The sequence below is a fragment of the Corythoichthys intestinalis genome, chromosome 21 (assembly GCF_030265065.1).
Source record: "Corythoichthys intestinalis isolate RoL2023-P3 chromosome 21, ASM3026506v1, whole genome shotgun sequence".
NCBI lineage: Eukaryota > Metazoa > Chordata > Actinopteri > Syngnathiformes > Syngnathidae > Corythoichthys > Corythoichthys intestinalis.
The window spans coordinates 19,576,435-19,592,761 of record NC_080415.1 but is presented as its reverse complement, the minus strand read 5'-3'; the positions used below and the strand labels follow the sequence as shown (position 1 = coordinate 19,592,761).

The 16,327-nt window shown below is 38.9% G+C and overlaps 1 protein-coding gene across 5 annotated transcripts in view; it reads left to right on the top strand.

The window, feature by feature from the left end:
- Positions 1 to 16,327, top strand: part of LOC130909476 (zinc finger protein 385B-like) — a 101,116-nt gene that overhangs the window by 46,663 nt on the left and 38,126 nt on the right. Inside the window, exon 1 of one of the 5 annotated variants that reach the window (XM_057826015.1) lies at positions 7,533 to 8,718. The exons of the other annotated variants lie outside the window; for them this stretch is intronic. Coding sequence (XP_057681998.1) covers positions 8,709 to 8,718 — 10 coding nt within the window. The 5' untranslated portion in view covers positions 7,533 to 8,708. Of the gene's footprint in view, positions 1 to 7,532; positions 8,719 to 16,327 lie in introns of those variants that run through there. 5 annotated transcript variants of the gene reach the window in all.

Sequence of the window (16,327 nt, the reverse complement as noted above, 5' to 3'; positions counted from 1 at the left end):
CCACGTGACGTCACAACTCCGCTCTCCTGAATGGTACCGCCCAATTGACCGTCAAAACATAGTGTTAACCTGTTACGGCTACGTACATTCCTCCTATTTACGGCGTGTTTTTCTGCTCCTTAACATTAATAATCAAAATGGTGAAGGCGTGTGTGGCTGTTGGTTGCACTAACAGAGAAGATGGAAGGAGAGACTTCAAGTTTTACCGTATTCCGAGGGATCCAAAGAGGAGAGCGAAATGGACGGCTGCAATTCGACGTGAAAACTGGGCACCAAAAAATCACCACAGACTATGTAGTAGTCATTTTATATCCGGTAAGATGTATTTAAGATATACTTAGAGGGTTTTGGGCTGACAAATAACCACAATTAAGATAATTGCTAGGCTAATCGCCGACAACATACACGTACGTATGTAGTGAGAGTGCTATCGCTAAACCATATAAACATTAAAAGCCTTAACTCCATTGACAAACGACATGAAATACATTAGACTTGACAGTGGATGTTGGCAATAACAAAAGATTTTGAATTGAAAATTTCGTAACTCACCTTTCCAAGCACAAGATAGATTCCTGCCGAATTTTCGTGGACGAGGACCTGTTTCACCCAACCAGCAACAAAGTATTTATAAGCCTCCAAGCTCTTGAAGTTTTTCAAATTTTCGTGAGAATAGGCTGATTTTGTGTGGACAAGATCATTGTAAATATCAGCGTAGCAGATGTCAGGCAGATAGGGCGAAGACAGTGGGTCGAAAAACATTGATTTGGGCATCAAATATGGATCTGGCGACTGTATAGAACGAAGCTTTTCCACATAACGCCTTTTATGCAACACATCCAGTGAGTTTACGGCATCAGAAAGCACCGGGTCTTACATGAAATGCATTTTAAATTCCTCGATCAATTGAAACCAATGCCAATACAGAGACAAAATGACGGACAAGTGGGCGGAACCATACAGCGAGCACGTGGTTTTGTGACGTCGGTGGGTAGGGTCTATAGATGACACCAGGGCTGATGATGGGCAGTAGAAGAAGGAGTTCCAGTTTGTAGAGATGCAGTGAAGTAACGGAACACAAGGAGGTCCATCTAGCCAGATGAGACAGGGGGGGAGGGGGCAACGAGGACGTCCATCCAGCCAGGGGGCAGGATAGTCAGGCGGCTGCGGCTGAAAAAGTAGCCTCTTCCCAGAGGAGAGGGGGGAAGGGGGACACTGGGTGACTAGTGATGAAAAGACTAGTCAACTAAATATTAGAATTAGGGCTGTCAAAATTATCGCGTTAACGCTCGGTAATTAATTTTTTAAATTAATCACGTTAAAATATTTGACGCAATTAACGCACATGTCCCGCTCAGACAGTATTCTGCCTTTTGGTAAGTTTTACAGCAAGGCTTTTTGTGCTGTCTAACAGCGAACTCTTGTGGTCGCTTTGCGACATGGTTTATTGTCTTCTTGCCAGTTCAATATGGCTGCACGACGTCTCGGGCGGACTCCTACGTTGTAATGTTGTGCTTATATGATCCTTGGACAAGATTTGTCCGTAAGTATGGTTGTTGTAAAGAATGTACATATTATGTTAGTAAGCGAAATGTTATATTTTTTGTATGAGACGCTTTTTGTTTATGTTTAGTGAACCTGTATAGTGTGCTAAGCTAACGTTGTTGCTAATGCAATGCTTGTGTACTTTTTTTTGTAGTTTTACGACGGTCTAAAGAGGACAATGGTTTGAGGCCATTTTATTAATAAATCAGATGAAAAAGGAAGAAGTCTGATTATTAAGGCGTCGTTCTCTAGCTGTCTAGCTTTGGAAAAAGTAACGCTTCGGAGTGAGGACAGCATAGACAGATTTAAATGACAGTAGAGTGAAATGCCCACTACAGTCCTTATGTACCGTATGTTGAATGTATATATCCATCTTGTGTCTTATCTTTCCATTCCAACAATTTATTTTACAGAATATATATATAATTTACAGAAAAATATGGCATATTTTATAGATGGTTTGAATTGCGATTAATTGCGATTAATTACGATTAATTAATTTTTAAGCTGTAATTAACTCGATTAAAAATTTTAATCGTTTGACAGCCCTAATTAGAATTAGAAAAGAGAAATAAAGTAAGAACAAGTGGTAAGTAGAGTGAAAAACAGGGGATAGGACTGTGGCTGTACTTCCCCCAGCATTATAGCTCCTAGGGCAGCTTTAGACTGAACTGTGAGTCTAATCTGTTTCCAACTAGCCTGACCGAAAGCTTTGTCAAATAGGAACATTTTTAGTCTAATCTTAAATGTACAAACTGTGTCGGCCTCTTTAAAATTAGCTGTAAGCTGATTCCATAAGACAGGAGCTTGGTAACTAAAGGCTCTAGCCCATACTGTACTTTTAGAGACCCTGGGAACTACCAGTAGACCTGCATTCTGAGAACTAAAATGTTCTGTTGGGGTGGTATGGAACCAGAGCATCTCTGAGATAAGATGGCCCCAAACCATGAATGGTCTTGTACATATTATTTATGTGAGGAATGTCAAACTGACGGTACACCCGCCCGTCTCATCAGACCTTAGAACAAGGTTCCAGTAATCCATGTGCTTTGTTGAAATATCTTCAGCAAACTGTTTGCGGGCTTTCTTGTGTACTATCTTCAGAAGAGGCTTCCTCCTGGGGTGACAGCCATGCACACCAATTTGATGTAGAGTGCGGCGTATGGTCTGAGCACTAACAGGGTGACCCCCCCCCCCCTCTTCAATCTCTGCAGCAATGCTGACAGCACTCCTGTAACGAGTCGCATGACATTTTGGAGGGAAAATGACAAGCAGTACTCAATTTGGACATTTAGGGATGTACGTAGTTTCTAAGGGGTGCACTCACGTTTGTTGTCACGGGTTTAGATATTAATGGCTATATTTTGAGTTATTTTGAGGGGAAATTAAATTAACTCTGTTATATAAGTTGTACACAGACTACTTTTCATTGTGTCAAAGTGTCATTTTGTCAGTGTTGTCCCATGAAAAGATATACTTAAATATCTGCAAATATCTTAAATATCTGCAGAAATGCGATTAGATCCTTGAACGATGATCACGGTATTGACAATGATCACAGTTATCACGATTATCGATGCATCGTACATTACTAATTAATAAAGTAGACAAACACATTTTTGTTCATTATTTATTTAAAATATCCTAATGATTCAACAGGAACGATGGAAACATGTCCATACAACAAAAAGCTGCCCTTAAACTGCTTTTTTATTTATTTATTTTTACAACAAAGTGTAAAAACATTGACCATTTTAAAGGGAGTACTTATTTCACTCAACAATACAATAAAATTTACACAGGTGGAATGAATTGCACATTTTCTGGAAACAAATTGTCTTTAGAAATAAGCTTTCTTTCAACCAATATACTTTGTTATCACAGATTTCTGTACTATTTTGCATGTTTGTAGTGTTACCGCTGTACTTAATAATGGTTTTACACGTTCTGCAAATGAAAAACACGTTAGCGAATTAGCTAATTAGCTTAGCGCTCGGCACTAACTATTAACACCTGAAAAACACCAACAATAAAGGCTAAACAGTACAAGCGGGTTCGTGTACTCACCTCTTATAGACGCACACGGGTCTAAGCAACGCACTCAGGATATTTTTCAATTGACATGACTTGAAACCACAGCTGGACATCTGAAAGACGAGGGGTAACGAACTATTTCTCTTCCCCTCTCGCTCTAAAAATAGAGCGTGCGCACTGTTCCTGCCTGTCTCATACACAAATTTATTGTCCAGTCTTTTAAAAGGGAGTAAATCTCTCTCCCAGTAAGCGGGAGCATCCATCATAACGTTGTGCGTGCGTCCGCTAACGCTGTCCGGGCGGCAGACGTGTCTTGAATTTCTTCCCACTACGAGCGGCTGTCATAAAGTGATGAGGGAAAATCATCGTTTTTGAGCCTTTATGAATCGTAATCGAATCGTCACGCGTCGAATCGCGATGCATGTAATAATCGATTTTTTGGAACTCCTCTAGGGTGTACTCACTTTTGTGATACACTGTAAGTGAGATTATTAACTCATTCACTCCCAGCCATTTTCACCAGAGCAAGGCCCTTCGCTCCTGGCCTTTTTTTCTTGAGTTTGACTGATTTTGCAAGGCCCACAGAAAATTCTGTTCTATTGCAATATAAACTTGGAACCCACCTAAAGAAAGATTAGGCTCTCTTCTTTCAGCAGAAAAAAAAAGTAAGTTCGTATCTTTTTCCATTCTTTAGAAATCAGCATTAGAAAATCGCTTAGTTTGAGCAATTTTCCTATTTCTGATGAAAAAACGGAGAAAATGAGCTTTTTGTAAACGCATACATTTGAAACATAAGTTTGACTTTAACAAAGCTATATTTTGCATTAGTTACATTCCAAACATCAGAATAATGTTTTCCTTTTACAACAAACCATGAACGACCAGACATATAGAGCTTTAGATAGCAAAGTAACAATTTATTCATACACGACTACTGAGAGATGACGGTTTGTCGCCGAGATGACGCCGTTGTCGCCACGTCAGCTGTATAAACTTTTCCCTCATCGTTGTCTGTCTCACAAAGATGGATTATTTTTGCATTTCTGCGGGATCTGCTTGGCGAGCCGCTCCACGGGGGGTTGCACTCATTTTGCACGGTCGTCCAGCGCCTGGCGTCCCAGGCGTCCTCTCGTTGTTTTGTTCGGTCGTAGCGCCGCCTGGATTCATGCCGCCAGCGCTCTTACCATGCTGCCCGACCGTTCACTGCTGTTGAATCGGGTTGCCTGGTCTTACAAAATGCGCTACTGCCCTCCAGTGGCCAGTTCTATTGCTTTAAAATGGGTTTGGAGCATTGCTCTTTGTTTCTCAGATACAGCGGAAGCTATATGTGCTTCTTATAATAAAAAAAAAATAATAATAATAATTTTAAACGCAAAAGACGTATAAATACGTTTTTGGGACAGTGGAGCGTTTTAAAATAGAACGTATTTATACGTTTCTGGGAGCAAATGAGTTAAAGGGACGAACTGACAAAAATGACATGTTGGTTTTATATTTTTCATTTTATTGTTAGTAACTCATGCGTAATATACAACCTCTGAAAAGAAATAATAGTTTAAAATAACTCTTTCGAGTCACCATTGTTGTTTAGGTCGCAATGTGTGCATCTTGAAATTGTGATATAAAATTGACGATACCACCTAACCAGGGGTGAAAGTGGGCCAGAACGGTCAGGAACGCAGTTCCGGTATAAGATTCAGCACCAGAATGCTGTTCCGTCATAAGATTCAGGGCCGGAATGCTGTTCCGGTACACGGTGCTTTGATTCCGAAAATATGACGGCAACTGTCAAAACGCTATGTAAAAAAAAAAAAAAAAAAAAAAAAAGCTAAGCTGCCAAAGATGCATTTCATCTCCAAGAAGAAAACAATCTACCAACATCAGATTTACATACACAAGTGTTAACAGCAAGCATAATAAAGTGCTTGTGTAGCGTCATCTGTTTCCACCAATATTTATTATTTATTTTATTCCACGGACAGCATGGAGGTTTCCCCAGATGCTGCAGTTATCCGAGTCTGACGATGATGAGTCACGGCAATGTGCGAATGCACGTAGCAAAGCAAAACGCCTGGACTCATTTATCCGTTAAATTGGCTGACATACTGACATGTGATCAGCAGAGATAGTCAGCTCTGATTGGTTCAAATGTGCATGTTTTCTGGAGCAGCAAAAAAAAAAAAGGTTGTTGAATTGATGCGACAAAAAAACAGCAATGCAACATAAAATGGATCAAATCTTTAAAAGCAAGGAAAGAGTTGAGGAGGCTTATTTATCATATTTAGTTTTATTTGCTCTGATGGGGAGGTTCAGAACATCTTAGCTGTCAATGTGCACTTTGGCGTCATATTTGTTCATTTATGTTGGGCTACTTATTCATTTCCTTATGATTTGGAAAAGTCAATGTTTGCGCCATCTTCAAAATATATTTCATTTAACTCTGCATAATGTAAGTCATTTGTACTTATTTTTCTGAATGTATGTTACTTTACCTTAATTATTTAAAAAAAAGTAAATGCTTACATTAACTTCAATGCTAATATACATCCTATGTTCATAAGTAGTTAAAACTGAGATTTGGCATTTAGTATGTGAGGAAATGAGGGAAAATAATTATTAGGAGATGGAGGTTGGGGTTATTGCTGTTTTTGTTAACTTTTGTTTTGCAAATCATTGAAAAAATAAAGAAAAATAAAATTAAAAAATAAATAAATAAATACCGTAATTTCTGGACTATAAGCCGGTACTTTTTTCTTTCATTTTGAATCCTGCGGCTTATAATCCAGTGCAACTTATTTGTTGATTTATTTGTGTTGATAGGCAACACATGCCTCCTAGCATGCATTGCAGCACTACAGATGTAAGTAACAATCAAAATTCAGCATGCATTGCAGCACTACAGATGTAAGTAACAATAAATACTCATGTTCTGTGCTAATTATTTGTTCATTTACTGGTCCAGTTGTTTCATTAATTGCTTGTTATGGTATTTGGTAACACTTTATTTGACAGCGGCATCATAAGACAGTCATAAGACCATCATAATTATGACATGACTCTATCATGGGCATTACTGAATGCTTATGACAGACGTCATTAAGTGTCACCCAGCAAATTATGTTACCAACTCCATTTATGGCCAGCTCGGATCTTTTACATCCATTCAAAAGTGAGATCATATGCCGAATAAAACTGAATGATAACTGTTATAAGCATTCGTTAATGCTCATGACAGTGTTATGTCATAATTACCTCTAATTGTCTAATGACAGTCGTATGGCGCCACTGTCAAATAAAGCGTTACCAAATACCGTAACTAGCAATTAATCAAACAACAGGAACAGTAACTGAATTATTAGCACAGAACATGAATTTTGATGGTTATTTACATCTGTTGCGCTGCAATGCATGCTAGGAGGCATGCTGGACAACAACAGTGTTGACAGCAGGTGGCAGCAGAGGTTGACTGTCTGCCCCAAGGGAGCAGTGATGGCCAAATGAAGCTTCTTGAAGCAATGAAGCTTTGCAGCCAATTGGTTAAAAGCTTCATGGTGGTTCATTTGGTCTTCTGACCATCATATGATGCCGCTGTCTAATGAAGTGTTACCGGTTAATATCTTTTGGTGTCAGTATCCCATAATACTTTGAGGACAGCTGCGGCTTATAGTCCAGTGCGGCTTATCTATGAACAAATGCCGTTTTCGTGTCACATTTGGTGGGTTGCGGCTTATCGTCAGGTGCACCTTATAGTGCGAAAATTACGGTAAAAGAAAATAAAAAAATTTTAAAAATCGAAAAAAAAAAAACATTTGTAAATGAAAATCAGTTTTTGTATGTGTTATACAAATAACTGTGCTAAAACAGTTTTCTTTGCATTTCAGTAGTTTAAGAGGTTTGACCCCCCACCCCCCCAAAAAAAGAAGAAAAATAAACAAATAAATAAATAAATAAATAATAAAATAAAATTTCTGGCTCCGTGGCGACCTTCTCGTCGTAGAGTTCCAGCAAGAAATTCTAGCCAGTTTCACCCCTGCACCTAACCCTACTTGAGATGGTCACAGCTAGTTTTCCTCTCCAGGAAGCTTTGATTTTTGTTCTGTTTGCTTAATAAATCTTTACACGAGATATCAGACTCAATTGGAAGCTTTTCACCCTGTTTCTATTTTTTAACTCGAGACAGGAAAACGAGGACAAGCAAAGTCAATTAAGGTGACGTTTACCATAATTCCGCTTGCGCTGCGATTAAAGCGCCCTAATAATACCCATTCCCGCAGCTGAACTAACATTGCCTTTTATTTAGCTTTCACGGAGCAATTGTGCGAATGAAATGAGATTTAATAGGGTTGTTTTGTGTGGGGCCCTTTTCTAAACGGGAACTGGGGGAAAACCTCTACGGACACAAAGAAGATATTCTGTACTTATTTTCAACATGTCCATTTAAAAGTGGTCCTTTTCACAGTTCCTCCTTGCTCAGACTCATTCACAAACAAACGCGTTCAACCTATTGGAGCTGTTTAACAGGGGCCCAAATATAATCAATTATAATGAACTACATCTCAATGGACCACAACAATAACACATCTGTTGTGCGAGCGACTCATTTTTCCTATTAAACGCCAGCCCGCCCTTCGTTTTTTTTTTGTTGTTGTTTTTTTTTTGCAATGTGCGATTTCTGCATCTAGCGAAGAAATAAGAAAAGACCAATAAATCATTCCCATTGTTTTCTTGTAATTCCAGGAAGGAAAGACATTATAGTTGAGTGTCCTCCGGGGGGAGTGTGCAGGTGGGACTTGAATAGAAATCTGCACTGGGAGGAGGAAAAGGAAGAGGAGAGATGAAGGATGTTCAACGTGTTAATAGCCAACCTCTCGTTCTCTCTCTCTACCTTCCTCGCTCGCTCGCTCTTTTCATGCTCGCACTCAGAAGAGTGCACACTTGCTCTTCATGCGCTCTCAGCATCGGGACCAGCAATGCGTGGCGATGTTTAAATGTGGTGCGTACATTTTGCCGCTCTGGATTGAAGCCGCAATGTGTCACTGACACAGAGGAGATTCTGCTTGAACTTTATCTCATTGGAGTAAACTGACACAAGTTGAGTGACAAGCGGAAAAATCCCAAAACAAGCGGAGATGCTCTCAGGTAAGCTCACTTCGATTCAATTTCTTGGGAAATTCGCCTGCCAGGAAGCATCGCACTCTTCATTCCTGCAGCAGTTTGTGCCTATTTGTTGGGCTAATTGGTACGCTTATAGGGGGCAAGCGGGGGGCGCCGACCCCACAATGCCGCCGCGCCGTTCCCCAGATGTGTCAAGTCATTTTAGAGCAAGAAAAACATCAATGTCACAGCAGATTGCTGCCAATTATGTCAATGCCTCCCTGAGGAAATATACACGGATTAACTCACATATTTTGAGCCTGTTATAGATAAAAGCAGAGAGTATCAGGATTTTGAAAAATGTGTATGTTCTTATTTCCAGCAATTGGAATGCAATGGTGATTTAAATTTTAAGTTTTTATACTCAACAGAGTTGGATTACTTTGGAAGAGTTAACTTTAAACAGTTCAGTTCTGTTAGCTAGTTTTGACCGTAAAAATGTTTAATCTCTTTTAGTGCTGCAGCGATTAATCGATTAACTCGAGTATTCGATTCGAAAAAAAATATTCAAATTAAATTTTATTGCTTCGAGTATTCGTTTAATTAAAGTGGCGTTGTAATGGTTTCTTTTGAAAGTGTTTGCATTTAGTTTTATTGATTACGGTGGATACACTGCTCACTGGTCTGCCTCATTTCACATGGCTGAATCCAACTGCTCCCTGATAAGACCAACGTAAGCTAAGTTTTTGTTTGAGCTAATGTTTTTTATGCATTCATAATTTAGTTTATAGGCATATTTAGCCGTTTTTGTGGGAATATGTGTCTGAACCATTTGTTAAGAGCATTGTAAAAAAATAAAAAATAAAAAAAAGTTTGTATTTTATAGCAATGAAGCTGGCAGGCTTTTGCTATGTAAATTAGCCAATTGTTCTGTTGCTGGACATAGATCCTCATTTCTTTTATACCGTTTGAGGGTCAGCTCAGATATTTAAAATTTTTCATGTTCCTTATCCGATTACTCAATTATTCGAAGTAACTAGTTCATCGATTAATCGACTACTAAAATAATCGATAGCTGCAGCCCTAATCTCTTTATTATTTTGTTTCTTTCATACAGTATAGATTGTTGCCCTTTGTCAGGAGTTTAAATCACCAATTTCATGACGATATGATATCGATTTTTTGGATAGTGATAATATATTTGCCATTATTGCAATCTGCCACGATATGTTTTCATTTATGGGCCTTTGAGATATTTAATACGATAAAACAAAAAATAAATTTTGTTGATGACACATTTCAGACATTTGAAAATCAGCCCTCCAGGCTTATAAAACCTTGGTTTTGATTGGGCTTAACAAATAGATATTTCGAGCCAGATCAGTTAATTTTTACACCCATAATATTTGTTTATATGATGATTATTACAGCGCTGGCCCTGCAATTCTGTCAGATAATGCTCAATTTCAAATGATTGCAATAACAAATGCTTTTTTGTAATCATCTTCATTTATTTTGCTTGCAATGAAAAAACACAAAAGAGAATGAAAAAAAATGAAATCATTTTACACAAAACTCGGACAAGAGTATTGGCACCCTTTGAAAAATCATGTGATGCTTCTCTAATTTGTGTAATTAACAGCACCTGATACTTACCTGTGACACATAACTGGCGGTTTTAATAACGAAATCACACTTGCAGCCAGTTAAAATGGATTAAAGTTGACTCATCCTGTGTCCTTGTATGTACCGCGTTGAGCATGGAGAAAAGAAAGAAGACCAAAGAACTGTCTGAGGACTTGAGAAGCAAAATTGTGAGGAAGCATGGGCAATCTCAAGGCTAAAAGTCCATCTCCAAAGACCTGAATGTTCCTGTGTCTACCATGTGCAGTGTCATCAATAAGTGTAAAGCCCATGGAACTGTGGCTAACCTCCTTAGATGTGGACGGAAAAGAAAAATTGACGAGAGATTTCAACGAAAGATTGTGCGGATGGTGGATAAAGAACCTCGATTAACATCCAAACAAGTTCAAGCTGTCCTGCAGTCCGAGGGGGTACGACAGTGTCAACCCGTGCTATCCGTCGGCGTCTGATTGAAAAGAGACTCTATGGTAGGGTACCAAGGAAGACCCCACTTCTGACTCAGAGACATAAAAAAGCCAGGCTGGAGTTTGCCAAAACTTATCTGAGAAAGCCAAAAACTTTTTGGAAGAATGTTCTCTGGTCAAATGAGACAAAATTAGAGCTTTTTGGGAAAAGAAAGAAGAAAGAAAAGAACAAGGTCTCCACAGTCAAACATGGCGGAGGTTCCCTGATGTTTTGGGGTTGCTTTGCTGCCTCTGGCACTGGACTGCTTGACCATGTGCATCGCATTACAAAGTCTGAAGACGACCAACAAATTTTGCAGCATACTGTAGGGCCCAGTGTGAGAAACCTGGGTCTCCATCAGAGGTCATGGGTCTTCCAGCAGGACAGTGACCCAAAACACACTTCAAAAAGCACTAGAAAATGGTTTGAGAGAAAGAACTGGAGACTTCTAATGTGGCCAGCAATGAGTCCAGACCTGAATCCCGTAGAACACCTGTGGAGAGATCTGAAAATGGCAGTTTAGAGAAGGCACTATTCAAATCTCAGACACCTGGAGCAGTTGGCCAAAGAAGAATGGTCTAAAATTCCAGTAGAGCATTGTAAGAAACTCATTGATGGATACCGGAAGCAGTCGTTTGCAGTTATTTTGTCTAAAGGCTGTCCTACCAAGTATTATGCTGAGGGTGCCAATACTTTTTTGTGAGTTTTGTGTAAAATGTTGATTTAATTTTTTTTTACATTCTCTTTTGTGTTTTTTCATTGCAAGCAAAATAAATGAAGATATTACTACCAAAGCATTTGTAATTGCAATCATTTTCTAGGAGAAATTTAGCATTATCTGACAGAATTGCAGGGGTGCCAATACTTTTGGCCAGCACTGTTTGTATTGAACAAAAAAACTGGATTTGAAATCAGAAATCATGAAAAAAAAATATAGCATTAAGCTAATATTTTAGTACATAGCTATTGTGTATTTATGTTGAGACGGTGTATTACCTCATTGTTTGTCACTGACGGGGATCCACGTCCAATCTATTTTCACTGGGAGCCAGTGTTGTTTTTGTCAGCAATGACGATAACGAAAATATTTCATCAACGAACAATTTTTTCATGACGATGACGCCACGATGATGCGCTAAAAACGTTCTTGAGAGAATAAAAGATAACAAGATGGACGCCAGTTGTTATCCGATGACACGAGAACAAGATGAAAATTTGCCATAGTTTCCGTCATAAATTCACAGTGTGTGATATTTTCTTATTGTATGTGTAGTTGGAACGCATTTAGCAGTATTTGGTCGTGTCACTCATGTGACGTGCTATGCCTCCTCCTAAACCCCCCCCCCCCCCCCCCCATGTTCATTTGACATTGTTCGAAACTTTTTATGTATTTATTTAATTATTTATGCACTAAAACTTTTGAAATTTATGGACGAAAACATTTTGACAATTGTCGACTAAAACTAGACGAAATTTGTCTGAGTTTTGGTTGAATATAACTAGACAAAGACGAACACATTTTGAAATGACTAAAATATGACTAAGACTAATAAGTATTTTCGTCCAAAAGACTAAGACCGAGACGGAAAATTAAAATGGCTACCAAAAACAACACTGCTGGGAGAGCTCATTCTGCCGCTCTTAGTCAAAATGGATTGGACATCTATCGCCGTCAATGGCACTGTAGGTGTTAAGTGTGTACCTTCAATTTGAGGGACATTTTTAGTCAAATGGATAATCTATATTACATTCACAAATCAATATGTGCCTATACAATAACTGTGATACATCATGACATTGATTAAAACGCTGATCGAAAACGCCAAAGGAGTAAACAACGCTCTCCCCACCCTCAGTACATTGAACTGCAATTTCCACAGCTCGGTACATAAATACGCAATCAGATTACAGGAGCTCATTTGAATATCATTTGCATATAAACTAATGGGGCTTAAATGCAGTTTGCAACTTGATGACAGGCCTGGAGTTCTCAATAAATTGCAGTAGATGCTGAGTTTTGGCAGTATGACTTTGATTTGACAAAGTGATACACTGAAAAAATGATTTGTTGAATGAATATATTTTTCTTGCTAGGTGGTTTGTATGATATAATTTTATCGGAAGATAGGTACATTTATTTTGTTGACTGAACTGACTGAACAGTCAACATCATAAAAACATCTACTTTAGGATTTGATATTATTTTGTGCAACCATAAGAAAATGTTTTTTCAACGAGTCATATTTTTGGCAGTGTAGCAAATCATTTTTTGCCACTGAATGCAATAGACGACGATTTCCATTTGAACTTAAAGGGGCTTAATAATGTCCTAAAAAGATTTGCAATTGCCTATTGAGCACTTTTTCTGTTCGACAAGGCTATGATCTGACGAACTGAAGCTCCTCAACTCAGGTAAATGTAGTTTTTCGGCACTAACGGGCCACTAGATGGAACCAAAGCAATATTTTTTTTATATTCGACATGGCTTCGGCCTCAGGACAAATACAGAATAGGTGAGTTTTTTTTTTTGTAAGTAATGGAGGTCAAACCCCCCGTTAAAAAGAGTAAATTCTTTTTTTTGCACATGTCGCCAGATTTTTAAACTCTTTCAGTTCCACTGACAATGGTAGACGCCTGCAAGATGCGGCTGTAGAGCCACGTGTGGCTCTTTTCCTCCTTCAGCTGTGACTTTCTACTAGTTACTAAATAGACGTCATGTTTCAGGGCGTAGGTTTAAATAGGGACAATAGGGACATAACACTGCCAACTTTTCAGGATGATCAAATTGTCCCCACTAACTTTTAAGGAACCTTACTTGTATTATATATAGTGCTGTCAAATTTATCGCGTTAACGGGCGGTAATTATTTTTTTAAAATTAATCACGTTAAAATATTTGACACATCTAACGAATGCACGGAATGACCCGCTCATGCATTGCCTCAAACAGATTGCAATGATACCGTTTTTTGCACATTGAGAGCTAAGAGGCAGAGAAAGGCGAGTGGACACAGGCGTTCATTGGCATAAGCTTCGGCAACTCCTTCACAACAAACATAAGTATCATTTAGTGAAAGCACAACAAAAATAATATTCCTATCTCTCAAAGAAAAAAAAAATCATTCCCAATCAAAATAGCTATGCAAAATACACATAAAACTTACTCAGACTTTGGTCAAACTCTATTCAAACATTTCTTTTAGCTCAACAAATACACTGAATTGCAAGATTTAGTCACAATATACAAACTATCAGAGGTCTCGTCCGTTGTGAAGCCAGCACTCAAATGACCGTGTATAATGTATGGACCAGTCAACAGGGAACTACGGCGTCAATCGAGGGCCAAAACACACTCATTGGCTTGATTTCTAAGTACCGTATTGGCCCAAATATAAGACTGCCCTGATTATAAGACGATCCCCTCTTTTTCAAGATTCAAGTTTGAAAAAAGACTTTTTGAACACCAAATTAATTTTTATACAGAAAATAATTACAGTACATCTGAAACAAATGATTATAACAAATTTATTTGAGAGAAAAAGCATGCTATTTTGCCTCATTCAAATCTTAATATCTGAACATTTAAATATGTAAACTAAAGTGCGATCACATTCGTAAATGAATGGCTTCTGGCTCTTGAAATGTAAATAAATCTATTGTGATAAAACAACAAAAGTGCAATAACTGCATTAACCATCAAAGTGAAGTCTAACTGTAAATGTCTTGAAACAAATCTGAATAAGGAAAAACATTGCAATAAAATAATGCAAACTGGTTAAACTTGAGAGTAGCTGAGATCTGTCATGACAGGACATCGCTTCAATGATATCTGGCGCCATCTAGCGTCGTGAATGGGTATAACGTCTAGACCGCGATTATAAGACGACCCCCACTTTTTCAGTCTTATTTCAATGCAAAAAAACACCGTCTTATATTCGGGCCAATACGGTAATTTAAAACTTGCCATTGACACCTTGTGGTGTATTTCAATCACTACCTTACGTAGTTAAAGGGTATGACAACACCTGGGGAAATGCTAATATTCCATCATTTATCCATAAACGCATGCCTTTTGGATTCATATCATGCCACTTCGTGTAATTACACACATCGCAACACCAAGAAAATGATAGAAATTACGATCGATTGTCAAGCTAAAAGGACCCGCCCCCGAGATACCGGAAATCTAGCACATTGTGTGAGTGACGTCACTACTAGGAAACAACCGGCTCAGTGCTTAGTACTGAATGGCGGCGATGATGGCGGACAATTTTGTTTCTAGTTGAAGCGACGAATCCAACGTAACGAACATTCTTCTAATGGTGACGAGGAGAGTTATGAACCTTTTTTTTGTGTTTTGGGTTATCAATTTGAAATGAAAGCCAATGCAGCCTAATGAAAGGATCATTAAGGTGAGCAATCACACTGATGAAACACCGGCAACAACAGATTGTGTGGGAAACACCGAATGGTTTGTTTTGCATTTCTTTTTGTGAACCTGATACACCGTGACCGCAAAATAAAGTAATGTATAGAATTATTAGCATTTATTGTGCTATCATCGGTTTTCGCTCTGCCAACCGACAAAAATATGAATGGGATTACAGGATTTGTTCTATATATTTTACGAGCGATAATTTATACATGTGTCCTGTCCTATATCCAATGCGTGATATGTTTTTTATTATCAAAGAGTACTCACTCTGGCCATTTTCCTCCTTTGCTTTGCCTGGGGTGGTGGGGTGGTCTCATCAGAGCCAGTCATCGTCCTCTTTCTTGATATCTCGGGACATTTAGGTGGCTGCGCGTGTAGGTGGGTACCGCATCTGCTTTCAGCAGCAATTTCTTAGCAAAACCTGATTTAATTTGTCCATAGTTCGTATAGCTTTCAGGAGTAAAATCCGCACCACACAAAACCGTGCCGGAGGCTGGGTCTGCAAAATTAGTCCTCTTAGCACGGACGAACTTTACTCATTGTCTGCATAGTCCAGCTCTTTTTCTCGCGTTCGGGAACTCATGGGTACTACATTGCGACAAATGGCTATTTGTACATGTTAGGTTTTGTGTTGGTTTCTCCTAGTGTGACTTGTCCCTGTGATTACCCATTGCTCTCACCTGTGTGTGTTCTCCCAGTGTATCCTGCAATCTACATCCACCTGTGTTACCCAGCTGTTCCTCGTCTCGTTACCCCTTGTCTGCGTATATAATGACCCAGTTTCTTGTCACTCCTTGTTGCGTCATTGTGTCAGGGAATGCGCGGGCAGGCAGGTTGTGTGGACCCAAATGCAGGGAAAACGAAAAAGGCAGCGAGGCAGGTGGCAGTGAACTCAAAAAACGTTTTAATAATAACTAACAAAAATCACAAAGTACAAACAAAAAGACTATGGATCAAAAGGCAAGGTTTAAACCAAAACTTACTTAAACAGAGGGACTGGTACACGAGGGCGTTGACCGGACTTGAAATTGACGTTCGCATAGACAGACATTGACATAGACAATGACGCAACAAGGAGTGACAAGAAACCGGGTCATTATATACGCAGACAAGGGGTAACGAGACGAGGAAC